The sequence below is a fragment of the Oncorhynchus gorbuscha genome, unplaced genomic scaffold (genome assembly GCF_021184085.1).
Source record: "Oncorhynchus gorbuscha isolate QuinsamMale2020 ecotype Even-year unplaced genomic scaffold, OgorEven_v1.0 Un_scaffold_564, whole genome shotgun sequence".
Taxonomy (NCBI): Eukaryota; Metazoa; Chordata; class Actinopteri; order Salmoniformes; family Salmonidae; genus Oncorhynchus; species Oncorhynchus gorbuscha.
This window is the reverse complement of record NW_025745395.1, coordinates 215,001-232,500: the sequence shown is the minus strand read 5'-3', so window position 1 is coordinate 232,500 and position 17,500 is coordinate 215,001. Positions and strand designations below refer to the sequence as shown.

The window sequence follows — 17,500 nt, the reverse complement described above, 5'->3', positions numbered from 1 at the left end:
TGTAGCCCCCAGCACCACACCTATTCCCCAGGCCCCGTAGCCCCCAGCACCACACCTATTCCCCAGGCCCTGCAGCCCCCAGCACCACACCTATTCACCAGGCCCTGCAGCCCCCAGCACCACACCTATTCCCCAGGCCCCATAGCCCCCAGCACCACACCTATTCCCCAGGCCCCATAGCCCCCAGCACCACACCTATTCCCCAGGCCCTGCAGCCCCCAGCACCACACCTATTCCCCAGGCCCCGTAGCCCCCAGCACCACACCTATTCCCCAGGCCCTGCAGCCCCCAGCACCACACCTATTCCCCAGGCCCTGCAGCCCCCAGCACCACACCTATTCCCCAGGCCCTGCAGCCCCCAGCACCACTCCCATTCCCCAGGCCCTGCAGCCCCCAGCACCACACCTATTCCCCAGGCCCTGCAGCCCCCAGCACCACACCTATTCCCCAGGCCCTGTAGCCCCCAGCACCACACCTATTCCCCAGGCCCTGCAGCCCCCAGCACCACACCTAATCCCCAGGCCCTGCAGCCCCCAGCACCACACCTATTCCCCAGGTGCTCTCATTTGTTGACTTCTGTAACTGTAAAAGCCTTGGTTTCATGCATGTTAACATCAGAAGCCTCCTCCGTAAGTTTACATTATTCAATGCTTTATCACACTCTGCCAACCCTGATGTCCGAGCCGTGTCTGAATCCTGGTTTAGGAATGCCCAACATTTTCTGACAAGATAGAACTGCCAAAGGGGGTGGAGTTGCAATCTACTGCAGAGATAGCCTGCAGTGTTCTGTCACACTATTCAGGTCTGCGCCCAAACAATTAGAGCTTCTACTTTTAAAAATCCACCTTTCCAGAAACAAGTCTCTCACCGTTGTCGCTTGTTATAGACCCCCCTCAGCCCCCAGCTGTGCCCTGGACACCATATGTGAAATGATTGCTCCCGATCTGTCTTCAGAGTTCGTACTGTTAGGTGACCTAAACTGGGATATGCTTAACACAATCTCACACAAATTATCAAGGAATTTACCAGGTACAACCCTAAATCCATAACCATGGGCACCCTCATAGATATCATCCTGACCAACTTGCCCTCTAAATACACCTCTGCTGTCTTCAACCAGGATCTCAGCGATCACTGCCTCATTGCCTGCGTCCGTGGTCAAACGACCACCCCTCATCACTGTTAAACGCTCCCTAAAACACTTCAGCAAGCAGGCCTTTCTAATCGACCTGGCCCAGGTATCCTGGAAGGATAATGACCTCATTCCATTAGTAGAGGATGCCTGCTCTTTAAAAGTGCTTTCCTCACCATCTTAAATAAGCCCCCCAATAGATGGTTCACTTGACTGCCCTCGACCAGCACAAAAACATCCTGTGGCATTAGCATCAAACAGCGATATGCAACTTTTCAAGGAAGTCAGGAACCAATATACACAGTCAGATAGGAAAGCTAAGGCTTTTTCAAACAGAAATCTGCATCCTATAGCACTAATTCCAGAATGTTTAGGGACTCTGTAAAGTCCCAAAACAGGATCCCTACAAATCAGCAGGACTAGACAATCTGAACCCTCTCTTTCTAAAATTATCCGCTGAAATGGTTGCAACCCCTGTTACTAGCCTGTTCAACCTCTCTGTTGTGTCGTCTGAGATCCCCAAAGATTGGAAAGCCGCGGTCATCCCCCTCTTCAAAGGGGGAGACACTCTAGACCCAAACTGTTACAGACCTATATCCATCCTGCCCTGCCTTTCTAAAATCTTCTAAAACCAAGTTAACAAACAGATCACCGACCAGTTCGAATCCCACCGTACCTTCTCCACTATGCAATCTGGTTTCTGAGCTGGTCATGGGTGCACCTCAGCCACGCTCCAGGTCCTAAACGATATAATATCCGCCATCGATAAAAGACAGTACTGTGCAGCCGTCTTCATCAACCTGGGCAAGGCTTTCGACTCTGTCAATCACCGCATTCTTATTGGCAGACACAACAGCCTTGGTTTCTCAAATGATTGCCTCGCCTGGTTCACCAACTACTTCTCTGATAGAGTTCAGTGTGTCAAATCGGAGGGCCTGTTGTCCGGACCTCTGGCGATCTCTATGGAGGTGCCACAGGGTTCAATTCTCAGGCCGACTCTTTTCTCTGAATACATCAATGATTTCGCTCTTGCTGCTGGTGATTACCTGATCCACCTCTACTCAGACGATACCATTCTGTATACATCTGGCCCATCTTTCGACACTGTGTTAACAAACCTCCAAATGAGCTTTAATCCCATACAACTCTCCTTCCGTGGCCTACAACTGCTTTAAAATGCTAGTAAAACCAAATGCATGCTCTTTAACCGTTCGCTGCCCGCACCCGCCCACCCGACTAGCATCACTACTCTGGACGGTTCGGACTTAGAATACGTATTTGTAGTTGTCCACATATTATAGGTGTCTGGCTAGACTGTAAACTGTCCTTCCAGACTCACATTAAGCATCTCAAATCCAAAATTAAATCTAGAATCGGCTTCCTATTTCTCAGCAAAGCTTTCTTCACTCATGCTGCCAAACATACCCTCGTAAAACGGACTATTCTACCAATCCTTGACTTTGGCGATTTACAAAGACATTTACAAAATAGCCTCCAACACTCTACTCAGCAAACTGGATGTAGTCTATCACAGTGCCATCCGTTTTGTCACCAAAGCCCCATATACTACCCACCACTGTGACATGTATGCTCTCGTTGGCTGGCCCTCGCTACATATTCGTCGCCAAACCCACTGGCTCCAGGTCATCTATAAGTCTATGCTAGGTAAAGCCCCACCTTATCTCAGCTCACTGGTCTCCATAGCAGCACCCACCCGTAGCACACGCTCCAGCAGGTACAGTGCCTTGCGAAAGTATTCGGCCCCCTTGAACTTTGCGACCTTTTGCCACATTTCAGGCTTCAAACATAAAGATATAAAACTGTATTTTTTGACTGTAAGTCGCTTTGGATAAAAGCGTCTGCTAAATGGCATATATATATATATATATATATAGTTAAGAACACATTCTTATTTTCAATGACGGCCTGGGAACAGTGAGTTAACTGCCTGTTCAGGGGCAGAACGACAGATTTGTACCTTGTCAGCTCGGGGGTTTGAACTCGCAACCTTCAGGTTACTAGTCCAACGCTCTAACCACTAGGCTACGTTGCCGCCCCACCTGAGACTGGGACGGAGATTTGTCTTCCAACAAGACAATGATCCAAAACATAAAGCAAAATCTACAATGGAATGGTTCAAAAATAAACATATCCAGGTGTTAGAATGGCGAAGTCAAAGTCCAGACCTGAATCCAATCGAGAATCTGTGGTAAGAACTGAAAACTGCTGTTCACAAATGCTCTCCATCCAACCTCACTGAGCTCGAGCTGTTTTGCAAGGAGGAATGGGAAAGAATTTCAGTCTCTCGATGTGCAAAACTGATAGAGACATACCCCAAGCGACTTACAGCTGTAATCGCAGCAAAAGGTGGCGCTACAAAGTATTAACTTAAGGGGTCTGAATAATTCTGCACGCCCAATTTTTCAGTTTTTGATTTGTTAAAAAAGTTGGAAATATCCAATAAATGTCGTTCCACTTCATGATTGTGTCCCACTTGTTGTTGATTCTTCACAAAAAATACAGTTTTCTATCTTTATGTTTGAAGCCTGAAATGTGGCAAAAGGTCGCAAAGTTCAAGGGGGCCGAATACTTTCGCAAGGCACTGTATATTTCACTGGTCATCCTCAAAGCCAACACTCCCTTTGGCCGCCTTTCCTTCCAGTTCTCTGCTGCCAATGACTGGAACGAATTGCAAAAAATCACTGAAGCTGGAGACTCATATCTCCCTTTAATCCAAAGGTCAAAGTTCCAAGTTGCTCCAAACATTAAACGCTCACTCCCCCTAGTGGCTACAGGTTATCTACAAGTCTATGCTAGGTAAAGCCTAGTGGCTACAGGTTATCTACAAGTCTATCATAGGTAAAGCCTAGTGGCTACAGGTTATCTACAAGTCTATGCTAGGTAAAGCCTAGTGGCTATAGGTTATCTACAAGTCTATGCTAGGTAAAGCCTAGTTCACTCCCCCTAGTGGCTACAGGTTATCTACAAGTCTATGCTAGGTAAAGCCTAGTGGCTACAGGTTATCTACAAGTCTATGCTAGGTAAAGCCTAGTTCACTCCCCCTAGTGGCTACAGGTTATCTACAAGTCTATGCTAGGTAAAGCCTAGTGGCTATAGGTTATCTACAAGTCTATGCTAGGTAAAGCCTAGTTCACTCCCCCTAGTGGCTACAGGTTATCTACAAGTCTATGCTAGGTAAAGCCTAGTGGCTATAGGTTATCTACAAGTCTATGCTAGGTAAAGCCTAGTGGCTACAGGTTATCTACAAGTCTATGCTAGGTAAAGCCTAGTTCACTCCCCCTAGTGGCTACAGGTTATCTACAAGTCTATGCTAGGTAAAGCCTAGTGGCTACAGGTTATCTACAAGTCTATGCTAGGTAAAGCCTAGTGGCTACAGGTTATCTACAAGTCTATGCTAGGTAAAGCCTAGTGGTCAGTTTTGAATGCATTTCCCAGTTCCCAGTTCCCAACAGATGTCCAATTTCAAAGTAAATCTTGAGCGAACTGGATGTGTTTAGTGTGTTCTGTGTGTGTGTGTGTGTGTGTTTCGCGGGGTGTGTGTGTACCTGCCACTGCACCAGAACAGAGGTAGTAGTAGAGGGTTTGACTGATACTATCACTGGAGCCTCCTCAGGAACTAGACAGAGGGAGAGATGAAGAAAGAGAGATGGACAGATGGACAGAAAATGGAAAAATCTTAATTTGGACAATATAAAACAGAGTAATTTTCCTCCCTCCCTCCCTCCCTCCCTCCCTCCCTCCCTCCCTCCCTCCTCCCTCCCTCCCTCCCTCCCCCTCCCTCCCTCCCTCCCTCCCTCCCTCCCTCCCTCCCTCCCTCCCTCCCTCCCTCCCTCCCTCCTTCCTGTCTCCTACCATCCTGTAGTGTGATAACAGTCTCCGTCTCTTTGCTGTAGTTGCTGTCTCCTACATCGTTGGTTGCCAGCATCCTCAGCTTGTACGACGTGAAGGGTTTCAGTCTGTAAAACACATAAACTCACTTAACAGTCACATAGAATATTCTCCTGTAGAAGCGGGAGTCACGTACACATGGTTAGCAGATGTTAATGCGAGTGTAGCGAAATGCTTGTGCTTCTAGTTCCGACAGTGCAGTAATATCTATCAAGTAATCTAACAATTCCACAACAACTACCTAATACACACAAATTTAAAGGGATGGAATAAGAATATCTACTTATAAATATATGGATGAGCGATGGTCGAGCGGCAAGATGCAGTAGATGGTATAGATGGCCTGGCTAGGGCCCAACCAGAAAGACAGAGAGAGAGAGAGACAGAGAGACAGAGCCAGAGAGAGAGAGAGACAGAGACAGAGAGAGAGAGAGAGCGAGAGAGCGAGAGAGAGAGAGACAGAGAGAGAGCAAGAGAGAGACAGAGAGAGAGAGAGAGCGCGAGAGAGAGAGCGAGAGAGAGAGACAGAGAGAGAGAGAGAGAGAGAGCGAGAGAGTTGAACCTGGAGAAGAGTCCCCTAATCAAGCTGGTCCTGGGGCTCTGTTCACAGGACAGCAACACAATTAGACCCAACCAAATCATGAGAAAACAAAAAGATAATTACTTGACACATTGGAAAGAATGAACCAAAAAACGGAGCAGTCTAGAATGCTATTTGGCCCTAAACAGCGGCAGACCACTGTGACTGACCCAAAATTAAGGAAAGCTTTGACTATGTCCAGACTCAGTGAGCATAGCCTTGCTATTGAGAAAGGTCAACGTAGGCAGACATGGCTCTCAAGAGAAGACAGGCTATGTGCTCACTGCCCACAAAATGAGGTGGAAACTGAGCTTTTTCCAATTTTGATGCATTTTGATAAACTCCCATATCTACTGGGTGAAATACCACAGTGCTCCATCACAGCAGTGAGATGTGTGACCTGTTGCCACAAGAAAACGGCAACCAGTGAAGAACAAACACCATTGTAAATACAACCTATATTTATTCTTATTTATTTTCCCTTTTGTACTTTAACTATTTGCACATCATTACAACACTGTATATATATATATATAATATGACATTTGTAATGTCTTTATTGTTTTGAAACTTCTGTATGTGTAATGTTTACTGTTCATTTTTATTGTTTATTTCACTTTTGTATATTATCTACTTCACTTGCTTTGGCAATGTTAACACATGTTCCCCATGCCAATAAAGCCCCCTGAATTGAATTGACTTTAATATTTTGTTGTGACTGTATGGTAATGTGACCGTGGAGGGGGACAGGAAGTGTTCCTGGGGAATTGTGGGTATCGTAGGAATATAACATCAAAGACAGCTGCCTCAGAGGGGGCGGGATGGCAGCAGCACTGGGCCTGGGGACTATGATGAAAACAACCATTAGGGATAAATAATATGTGTGTGTGTGTGTGTGTGTCTGAATGTGTGTAATCTGGAGTGTCTAAATCCTTGTGAACTAAAGCAATCAACAACATAAACTACAACAGCAAAAAGAGAGAGGGAGAGAGAGAGGGAGAGACAGAGACAGAGAGGGAGAGAGAGAGAGAGAGAGAGAGAGAGGGAGAGAGGGAGAGAGAGAGGGAGAGAGGGAGAGAGAGAGAGAGAGAGAGAGAGAGAGAGAGAGAGACAGAGAGAGAGAGGGAGAGAGAGACAGAGACAGAGACAGAGACAGAGACAGAGAGAGAGAGAGAGAGAGAGAGAGAGAGGGAGAGAGGGAGAGAGAGAGAGAGAGAGACAGAGAGAGAGAGAGACAGAGAGAGAGACAGAGACAGAGACAGAGAGAGAGAGAGAGAGAGAGAGAGAGGGGAGAGAGGGAGAGAGAGAGAGGGAGAGAGAGAGACAGAGAGAGAGAGAGACAGAGAGAGAGAGAGACAGAGAGAGACAGAGACAGAGAGACAGAGACAGAGACAGAGACAGAGACAGAGACAGAGAGAGAGAGAGAGAGAGAGAGAGAGAGAGAGAGAGAGAGAGAGAGAGAGAGAGAGAGAGAGAGAGAGAGAGACAGAGAGAGAGAGAGAGAGAGAGAGAGACAGAGACAGAGAGAGACAGAGACAGAGACAGAGACAGAGACAGAGACAGAGACAGAGACAGAGAGAGAGAGAGAGAGGAGAGAGAGAGAGGGAGAGAGAGAGACAGAGAGAGAGAGACAGAGAGAGAGAGAGACAGAGACAGAGACAGAGACAGAGACAGAGAGAGAAAGAGCGAGAGGGTGGGGGGTGGAGAGGTAGTGAGAGAGAGAGAGAGCGAGAGGGTGGGGGGTGGAGAGGTAGTGAGAGAGAGAGAGAGCGAGAGGGTGGGGGGTGGAGAGGTAGTGAGAGAGAGAGAGAGCGAGAGGGTGGGGGGTGGAGAGGTAGTGAGAGAGAGAGAGAGCGAGAGGGTGGGGGGTGGAGAGGTAGTGAGAGAGAGAGGTAGAGAGATCTTATGATTTCCTTCCTCCATCTCTCTATCTGTGTCTCTCTCTTGCTGTGTCTCTATCTCTGTGTCTCTCTCTCTGTCTCTGTCTCTGTCTCTCTCTCTCTCTCTATCTGTGTCTCTCTCTTGCTGTGTCTCTATCTCTGTGTCTCTCTCTCTGTCTCTCTCTCTCTCTCTCTGTGTCTCTCTCTCTGTGTCTTTCTCTGTGTGTCTCTCCGTGTCTCTCTCTCTGTGTCTCTGTCTTTGTCTGTGTCTCTCTCTGTGTCTCTTTCTGTGTCTCTCTCTCTGTGTGTTTCTCTCAGTGTCTCTCTCTCTGTGTGTCTCTCTCTGTGTCTCTCCCTCTCTGTGTCTTTCTCTGTGTGTCTCTCTGTGTCTCTCTGTGTCTCTCTGTCTCTCTCTCTCTCTCTCTCTCTCTCTCTCTCTCTCTCTCTCTCTCTCCCCCTCCCCCCGTTGTTTCAGAGGCCTGGAGGAAACAGCCAGAGCAGATTCCTTCAATCCAAAGCCTACATGTAAAGAATATTAAAGAACGCATCAATGATTTGTATTTCCTGCAACTCTCTGAATCCGTAACGGCATGGGAACGACCTGTGTCTAACACTTTGTGAAACCAGTTAGCGATGCCGCAACAGTCTAAAGGCTTTTCCCCATAAAACTTTCTAAATGAAAATCTTAACTACAAAGTCGGCTCATCTACAAAGGACAGCGATCTCCATGGTAAGTTTCCAGAAAAAAAACAGCCAGCCAAACATCATTCTTCTGAGGTGCAACAACTGAAATGATAGAACTACTACACTTCCAAAGGCTGTTGATCCTGATGTGGTTTAAACATGTAAGACCTAGAACATCCAATCTAGTTGTTTTTCTATAACAACGGTTACCATGGAGATCACTGTACTTTTACCAAAAAGGTAAATATATATAGATATTCTACAGTGAAAACCTAGAGAAAAAACAATGAAACTGTCATGTTTTGTCATAGATTGTCTTGTCCTTGTGCTTTCCCTTCTGTTCGTTTCCCCCTGCTGGTCTTATTAGGTTTGTTCCCTTTTTCTATCCCTCTCTCTCCCCCTCCCTCTCTCTCTTCTCTCTATCGTTCCGTTCCTGCTCCCAGCTGTTCCTCATTCTCCTAACTCACTCATTTAGTCTTTTCACACCTGTCCCCTATTTTGTCCTCTGATTAGAGTCCCTATTTCTCCCCTTGTTTTCCGCTTCTGTCCTTGTCGGATCCTTATATGATGTTCGCTGTGCTGTGTCCTTGTCTCGCCCTGTCGTGTCTTGTCTCCTTCAGATGCTGCGTGTGAGCAGGTGTCTTAGTCTGCTACGGTCGGTGCCTTCCCGAAGCAACCTGCAGTCAATGGTCGAGTCTCCAGTCTGTCCTCGTTACTACGAGTGGATTTAATTTTTTTTCCTGTTTTGTTTTCTTCTTTAGTTTTCCAGGATTATTACTTTTGCCATTTACTGGAATAAAGACTCTGTTTTCGCTAAGTCGCTTTTGGGTCCTCATTCACCAGCATAACAGAAACCTGGAGAAAATAAATGAGAAACAAGTTTTTTGTTTTTTTTGTGTTATTAAATAAATGTAGTGGCTGGTAAGAGTTTTGAGTTGATTTTTCTCAGTCATGGTACCTCATTAATTAGCTAGCTAGCTAACAACCTGGTTACTTTACCAGTATATCTAAAAAATCACGGAAAGAGAGGAAAGGGGGATATCAATGATCACAACAACAAATGAACGACTGATCTCATGTCATCAGTCACAAACTTGACCCTTTTAAAGAGACGGTGTAGAATTGTGGATGTCGGTGGTGCGTTTACACAATGTAGAAACCTAGTAATCCACTGATGACTTTGTCATTTCAATGTTTTATATAATATAATAATATAATAATAATAATAATAATATATAATATCATAATGATATATAATAATAATAATAATATATAATATCATAATAATATATAATAATAATAATGTTTTATATCAACATTCTAGCTTTTCATTATAAGCAAAAATGTCTTTACAGGATTAAATATTTAAATGAAATATTGCACAACATGTACTTCAAAAGTAGAAAGAATTCATATGGGCCCAAATCTCCAAGTCGATATTCACGTAACAATAGGTCATTCCTAATTACTAGGGCTCTTTCATACCGTCCCTAGGAGGGGTGCGTCACTTGAGTGGGTTGAGTCACTGACGTGATCTTCCTGTCCTGGTTGGCGCCCCCCCTTGGGTTGTGCCGTGGCGGAGATCTTTGTGGGCTTTACTCGGCCTTGTCTCAGGATGGTAAGTTGGTGGTTGAAGATATCCCTCTAATGGTGTGGGGGCTGTGCTTTGGCAAGGTGGGCGGGGTTATATCCTGCCTGTTTGGCCCTGTCCGGGGGTATCATCGGATGGGGCCACAGTGTCTCCCGACCCCTCCTGTCTCAGCCTCCAGTATTTATGCTGCAATAGTTTATGTATTGGGGGGCTCGGGTCAGTCTGTTATATCTGGAGTATTTCTCCTGTCTTATCCGGTGTCTTGTGTGAATTTAAGTATACTCTCTATAATTATCTCTCTCTTCTTTCTTTCTTTCTTTCTTTCTTTCTTTCTTTCTTTCTTTCTTTCTTTCTTTCTTTCTTTCTTTCTTTCTTTCTTTCGGAGGACCTGAGCCCTAGGACCATGCCTCAGGACTACTTGGCCTGATGTCTCCTTGCTGTCCCCAGTCCACCTGGTCGTACTGCTGTTCTGCCTGCGGCTATGGAACCCTGACCTGTTGGATGTGCTACCTGTGCCAGACCTGCTGTTTTCAACTCTCTAGAGACAGCAGGAGCAGTAGAGATACTCTGAACGATCGGCTATGAAAAGCCAACTGACATTTACTCCTGAAGTGCTGACCTGTTGCACCTTCTACAACCACTGTGATTATTATTATTTGACCCTGCTGGTCATCTATGAACATTTGAACATCTTGGCCATGTCCTGTTATAATCTCCCCCCGGCACAGCCAGAAGAGGACTGGCCACATAGCCTGGTTCTTCTCTAGGTTTTTTCCTATGTGCTAGCTAGCTACTCATTCACTTCCAGCAAAATGTCCCGGTCGGTAGCTAGCTAGCACTCACTCACTGCTAGCGTAACGTTCATGGTCGGTAGCGAGCTACCACTCACTCTCTGCTAGCATAACGTTCTGGTCGGTAGCTAGCTAGCACTTACTCACTGCTAGCGTAATGCTCCGGTCGGTAGCTAGCTAGCACTCACTCTCTGCTAGCACCATCATGAAAAAGGGCATGACAATTTAGAAAAGTCCTACTTCTCTTAAATGTAGTTTGGTAATTCATGAAAATTGCGTTTGAAAACATTTTTTTGTTGTTCCTTTGGGGTAACCTAGGTAACCACAGGTTGTTTTCCCCACAGGCAGGCATTCTATCCAATACTGACTGGGACTATATATGCTATATCTCAATCAATAAAAAAATACAAAATATTCTGGTGCTCCTAGACTTTATGTTGTGCACCTACATTTTTTAAAGTTAGGAGCACCAGTGCTAGTTAGGAGCACCAGTGCTAATTAGGAGCACCAGTGCTAATTAGGAGCACCAGTGCTAGTTAGGAGCACCAGCGCCAGTTAGGAGCACCAGCGCCAGTTAGGAGCACCAGTGCTAGTTAGGAGCACCAGTGCTAGTTAGGAGCACCAGTGACAGTTAGGAGCACAAGTGACAGTTAGGAGCACCAGTGCTAGTTAGGAGCACCAGTGCTACCAATAACAAAAAAATATGATTTGTAGTTTTTTTTCCCTGGTTTTAGTTGTTTTGTGGTTGTGTGGTGGTCATGGTTACCTCTCTACGGTCCAGGCTGTGTAATTGTGTGGTATATCAGCAGAGTGACTGGTCCAGTCTCCGGTCGGAAGCTCTCTGGTTTGCAGGCAGTAGTACCGTAGGGGGGAGGAGCCTGTCATCCCGGCAACCCAGTGGAGGCGGAGCCTACGAGATTGGACCTCCCCCTGGGGGACGGACAACTTCCTGGGGGGAGAGGGACGCTCTGGAGGGGGGAGAGAGAGGTAGAGAGACAGAGACAGAGAGAGAAATAGGGAGAGAGAGAGAGACAGAGAGAGAGAGACAGAGAGAGAAATAGGGAGAGAGAGAGAGAGAGAGAGAGAGAGAGAGAGAGAGACAGAGAGAGAAATAGGGAGAGAGAGAGACAGAGAGAGAAATAGGGAGAGAAATAGGGAGAAAGAGAGAGAGAGACAGAGAGAGAAATAAGGAGAGAGAGAGAGACAGAGACAGAGAGAGAAATAGGGAGAGAGAGAGAGATTTAACTGGCCATGTAAATGAAGTCTATTGAACTGAGAGTCAGAGAGAGGTATTATTCAGTGATCTCCATAGTCCGTTGATCCTTCAGCTTGTGTCTAAGCCCCCAACAGAGCAGAACTCTACCAGTTCAGCTGGTAGTATCATGGAACAACAGAGCTTTGAGTCACACCACACTATAACCATTGGCGTGTGTTTGTGTGTTACCATATCAGTGTGTATCCAGCTGGCACATTTGGTTCCTTAGGAGTTGTGGGAACCCAGTCTATGGCATTGTGTTGTGTCATAGATAGACGACACAACGCCACAGATGATGTCATAGATAGATGACACAACACCACAGATGATGTCATAGATAGATGACACGACACAATGCCGCAGATGATGTCATAGATAGATGACACGACACAATGCCGCAGATGATGTCATAGATAGATGACACAACACAACGCCACAGATGATGTCATAGATAGATGACACGACACAATGCCGCAGATGATGTCATAGATAGATGACACGACACAATGCCACAGATGATGTCATAGATAGATGACACAACGCCACAGATGATGTCATAGATAGATGACACAACACAACGCCACAGATGATGTCATAGATAGATGACACAACGCCACAGATGATGTCATAGATAGATGACACAACGCCACAGATGATGTCATAGATAGATGACACGACACAACGCCACAGATGATGTCATAGATAGATGACACGACACAACGCCACAGATGATGTCATAGATAGATGACACGACACAATGCCACAGATGATGTCATAGATAGATGACACAACGCCACAGATGATGTCATAGATAGATGACACGACACAATGCCACAGATGTCTCATGTTTTGAGGGAGCGTGTAATTGGACTGCTGACTACAGGAATGTCCACCAGAGCTTTTGCCAGAGAATTGAATGTTAGTTTCCAAACCATAAGCCGCCTCCAACGTCATTTTAGAGAATTTGGCAGTACGTCCAACCGGCCTCACAACCACAGACCACGTGTATGGCGTTGTGTGGGCGAGCCGTTTGCTCATGTCAACGTTGTGAACAGAGTTCCCCATGGTAGCAGTGTGGTTATGGTGTGGGCAGGCATAAGCTACGGACAACGAACACAATTACATTTCATCGATGGCAATTTGATGGCACAGAGATACCATGACGAGATCCCGAGGCCCCATTGTCGTGCCATTCATCCGCCGCCATCACCTCATGTTTCAGCATCATAATGCACAACCCCCATGTCACAAGGATCTGTACACAATTCCTGGAAGCTGAAAATGTACCAGTTATTCCACGGCCTGCATACTCACCAGACATGTCACCCATTGAGCATGTTTGGGATGCTCTGGATCGACTTGTACGACAGTGTGTTCCAGGTCCCTCCAATTTCCAGCTACTTCTCACAGCCATTGAAGAATAGTTCATATTGGTCCTGGTGTTCATATTGGTCCTGGTGTTCATATTGTGGTCCTGGTGTTCATATTGTGGTCCTGGTGTTCATATTGTGGTCCTGGTGTTCATATTGGTCCTGGTGTTCATATTGATCCTGGTGTTCATATTGGTCCTGGTGTTCATATTGTGGTCCTGGTGTTCATATTGTGGTCCTGGTGTTCATATTGGTCCTGGTGTTCATATTGTGGTCCTGGTGTTCATATTGTGGTCCTGGTGTTCATATTGTGGTCCTGGTGTTCATATTGGTCCTGGTGTTCATATTGTGGTCCTGGTGTTCATATTGGTCCTGGTGTTCATATTGTGATCCTGGTGTTCATATTGTGGTCCTGGTGTTCATATTGTGGTCCTGGTGTTCATATTGGGGTCCTGGTGTTCATATTGTGGTCCTGGTGTTCATATTGTGGTCCTGGTGTTCATATTGTGGTCCTGGTGTTCATATTGGTCCTGGTGTTCATATTGTGGTCCTGGTGTTCATATTGTGGTCCTGGTGTTCATATTGTGGTCCTGGTGTTCATATTGTGGTCCTGGTGTTCATATTGTGGTCCTGGTGTTCATATTGTGGTCCTGGTGTTCATATTGTGGTCCTGGTGTTCATATTGGTCCTGGTGTTCATATTGTGGTCCTGGTGTTCATATTGGTACTGGTGTTCATATTGTGGTCCTGGTGTTCATATTGTGGTCCTGGTGTTCATAAGAGACTCATGCCAAAGCGTTGTGTACATGTGTGTTATTCAATTAGGAACTGTTAAAAGGTTCACCGTGGTCGCTCAGCAAATCACGCGTTTCCGTGCCAATCCATTGGCACAGATAAAAGTGGACACACACACGCGCGCACACACACACACACGCGCACACACACACACGCACACACACGCGCGCGCACAAACACACACGCGCACGCACGCACACACACACACAGGGGAGACAGCAGTGTAATTGTTTAATTTCAGATCGTTATCGATCTGACTGGCAATAAAATCCTCATTGATTCTCTCTCAACTTCATTAATCTGTTCCCTCTCTCCCTCCCCCTCTCTCCTCCTCTCCTCCTCTCCCCTTTCAGTTTATAATGAGTAATGGAGCTCAGTTGGTAGAACAAGGTGCTATCTCAGTTTATAATGAGTAATGTAGTAATGTAGTGATGTAGCTATCTCAGTTTATAATGAGTAATGTATCTCAGTTTATTATGAGTAATGCTTTATAATGTGAACTGTGTCTCTGTGTACTGTGTCTCTGTGTACTGTATCTCTGTGTACTGTGTCTCTGTGTACTGTGGTGTGCGTCTCTTACCTCAGTGGTGATAACTACAGCTTCCTCAGCTCTGTGTCTCTGTGTACTGTGTCTCTTACCTCTGCGTTCGGTGGTGATAACTACAGCTTCCTCAGCGCTGTGTCTCTGTGTACTGTGTCTCTTACCTCTGCGTTCGGTGGTGATAACTACAGCTTCCTCAGCTCTGCCCCATCCCTGAGAGGTCCTAGCGGTCAACTTGAACACATAGGCCTGGTCTCCGGTCAAACCGCTGACTGTAAACTGACGCGCAGTCGACCCCACCTCCACCGTTGTGAACCGCATGGGGTCGCCGGCATCCAGACGGTACGCTATCTGATAACCTATGAGAGGGGGAAGAGGGAGGACGGCAGGGAGGAGGAGAGAGAAGTGAGGAGGAGGTAGGGAGGGGGAAGAGAGGGGTGGAAGGAGGAGAGGGAGAGGAGGAGGAGGAGGAGGGAGGGGGAAGAGAGGGGTGGAAGGAGGAGAGGGAGAGGAGGAGGAGGAGGGAGGGGGAAGAGAGGGGTGGAGGGAGGGAGGAGAGGAGAGGGAGAGGGAAGAGAGGGGTGGAGGGAGGAGAGGGAGAGGAGGAGGGAGGAGGAGGAGGAGGAGGAGGGAGGGGGAAGAGAGGGGTGGAGGGAGGAGAGGGAGAGGAGGAGGGAGGGGGAAGAGGGAGGGGTGGAGGGAGGAGAGAGAGGGAGGAGAGACAGAGAGTTAAAGAAACAAAGTTACTTTATGTAGAATCCTGGTGTTCTGGTGAGGGCGTTTGTGGGTTTTGGGGGGGGGTGGTTGTTCTAGTGTGTGTGTGTGTGTGTGTGGCCTACTTTAGATCCTAGAGCCCAAAGGGAGATGACACACCAGGAGACAGGAAACAGGCTTTCAACAAGATCAGCACGCACGCGCACACGCACACGCACGCACGCACGCACGCACGCACGCACGCACACACACACACACACACACACACACACACAGTGTTATCCTAATGTAGTTCATACATAGTGTTATCCTACCTTAGTTAATACATACAGTGTTATCCTACCTTAGTTAATACATAGTGTTATCCTACCTTAGTTAATACATACAGTGTTATCCTACCTTAGTTAATACATACAGTGTTATCCTACCTTAGTTAATACATAGTGTTATCCTACCTTAGTTAATACATAGTGTTATCCTACCTTAGTTCATACATACAGTGTTATCCTACCTTAGTTAATACATACAGTGTTATCCTACCTTAGTTAATACATAGTGTTATCCTACCTTAGATAATACATAGTGTTATCCTACCTTAGATAATACATAGTGTTATCCTACCTTAGATAATACATAGTGTTATCCTACCTTAGATAATACATAGTGTTATCCTACCTTAGTTAATACATAGTGTTATCCTACCTTAGTTAATACATAGTGTTATCCTACCTTAGATAATACATAGTGTTATCCTACCTTAGTTAATACATAGTGTTATCCTACCTTAGTTAATACATAGTGTTATCCTACCTTAGATAATACATAGTGTTATCCTACCTTAGTTAATACATAGTGTTATCCTACCTTAGTTAATACATAGTGTTATCCTACCTTAGTTAATACATAGTGTTATCCTACCTTAGTTAATACATAGTGTTATCCTACCTTAGATAATACATAGTGTTATCCTACCTTAGATAATACATAGTGTTATCCTACCTTAGTTAATACATACAGTGTTATCCTACCTTAGTTCATACATACAGTGTTATCCTACCGTAGTTAATACATAGTGTTATCCTACCTTAGTTCATACATACAGTGTTATCCTATCCTACCTTAGTTCATACATACAGTGTTATCCTACCGTAGTTAATACATAGTGTTATCCTACCTTAGTTAATACATACAGTGTTATCCTACCTTAGTTCATACATACAGTGTTATCCTACCTTAGATAATACATAGTGTTATCCTACCTTAGTTAATACATACAGTGTTATCCTACCTTAGATAATACATACAGTGTTATCCTACCGTAGTTAATACATAGTGTTATCCTACCTTACATAATACATACAGTGTTATCCTACCTTAGTTAATACATAGTGTTATCCTACCTTAGTTCATACATACAGTGTTATCCTACCTTAGTTCATACATACAGTGTTATCCTACCTTAGTTAATACATAGTGTTATCCTACCTTAGTTAATACATAGTGTTATCCTACCTTAGTTAATACATACAGTGTTATCCTACCTTAGTTAATACATACAGTGTTATCCTACCTTAGTTCATACATACAGTGTTATCCTACCTTAGTTCATACATACAGTGTTATCCTACCTTAGTTCATACATACAGTGTTATCCTACCTTAGTTAATACATAGTGTTATCCTACCTTAGTTCATACATACAGTGTTATCCTACCTTAGATAATACATACAGTGTTATCCTACCTTAGTTAATACATAGTGTTATCCTACCTTAGTTCATACATACAGTGTTATCCTACCTTAGTTCATACATACAGTGTTATCCTACCTTAGTTAATACATAGTGTTATCCTACCTTAGTTAATACATAGTGTTATCCTACCTTAGTTAATACATACAGTGTTATCCTACCTTAGTTAATACATACAGTGTTATCCTACCTTAGTTAATACATAGTGTTATCCTACCTTAGTTAATACATACAGTGTTATCCTACCTTAGTTAATACATAGTGTTATCCTACCTTAGTTAATACATAGTGTTATCCTACCGTAGTTAATACACAGTGTTATCCTACCTTAGTTAATACATAGTGTTATCCTACCTTAGTTAATACATACAGTGTCATCCTACCTTAGTTAATACACAGTGTTATCCTACCTTAGTTAATACATAGTGTTATCCTACCTTAGTTAATACATACAGTGTTATCCTACCTTAGTTAATACATACAGTGTTATCCTACCTTAGTTAATACATA

At 45.0% G+C, this 17,500-nt stretch overlaps 1 protein-coding gene across 1 annotated transcript in view; it reads right to left on the bottom strand.

Annotated features, from left to right (window-relative positions):
- Window positions 1–17,500, bottom strand: part of LOC124018705 (protein sidekick-1-like) — a gene marked incomplete at its 5' end in the record, with an annotated part of 213,631 nt that overhangs the window by 42,620 nt on the left and 153,511 nt on the right. The window contains 4 exons of the mRNA XM_046334058.1: window positions 4,699–4,769; window positions 5,006–5,109; window positions 11,334–11,535; window positions 14,692–14,886. Coding sequence (XP_046190014.1) covers window positions 4,699–4,769; window positions 5,006–5,109; window positions 11,334–11,535; window positions 14,692–14,886 — 572 coding nt within the window. The remainder of the gene's footprint in view (window positions 1–4,698; window positions 4,770–5,005; window positions 5,110–11,333; window positions 11,536–14,691; window positions 14,887–17,500) is intronic.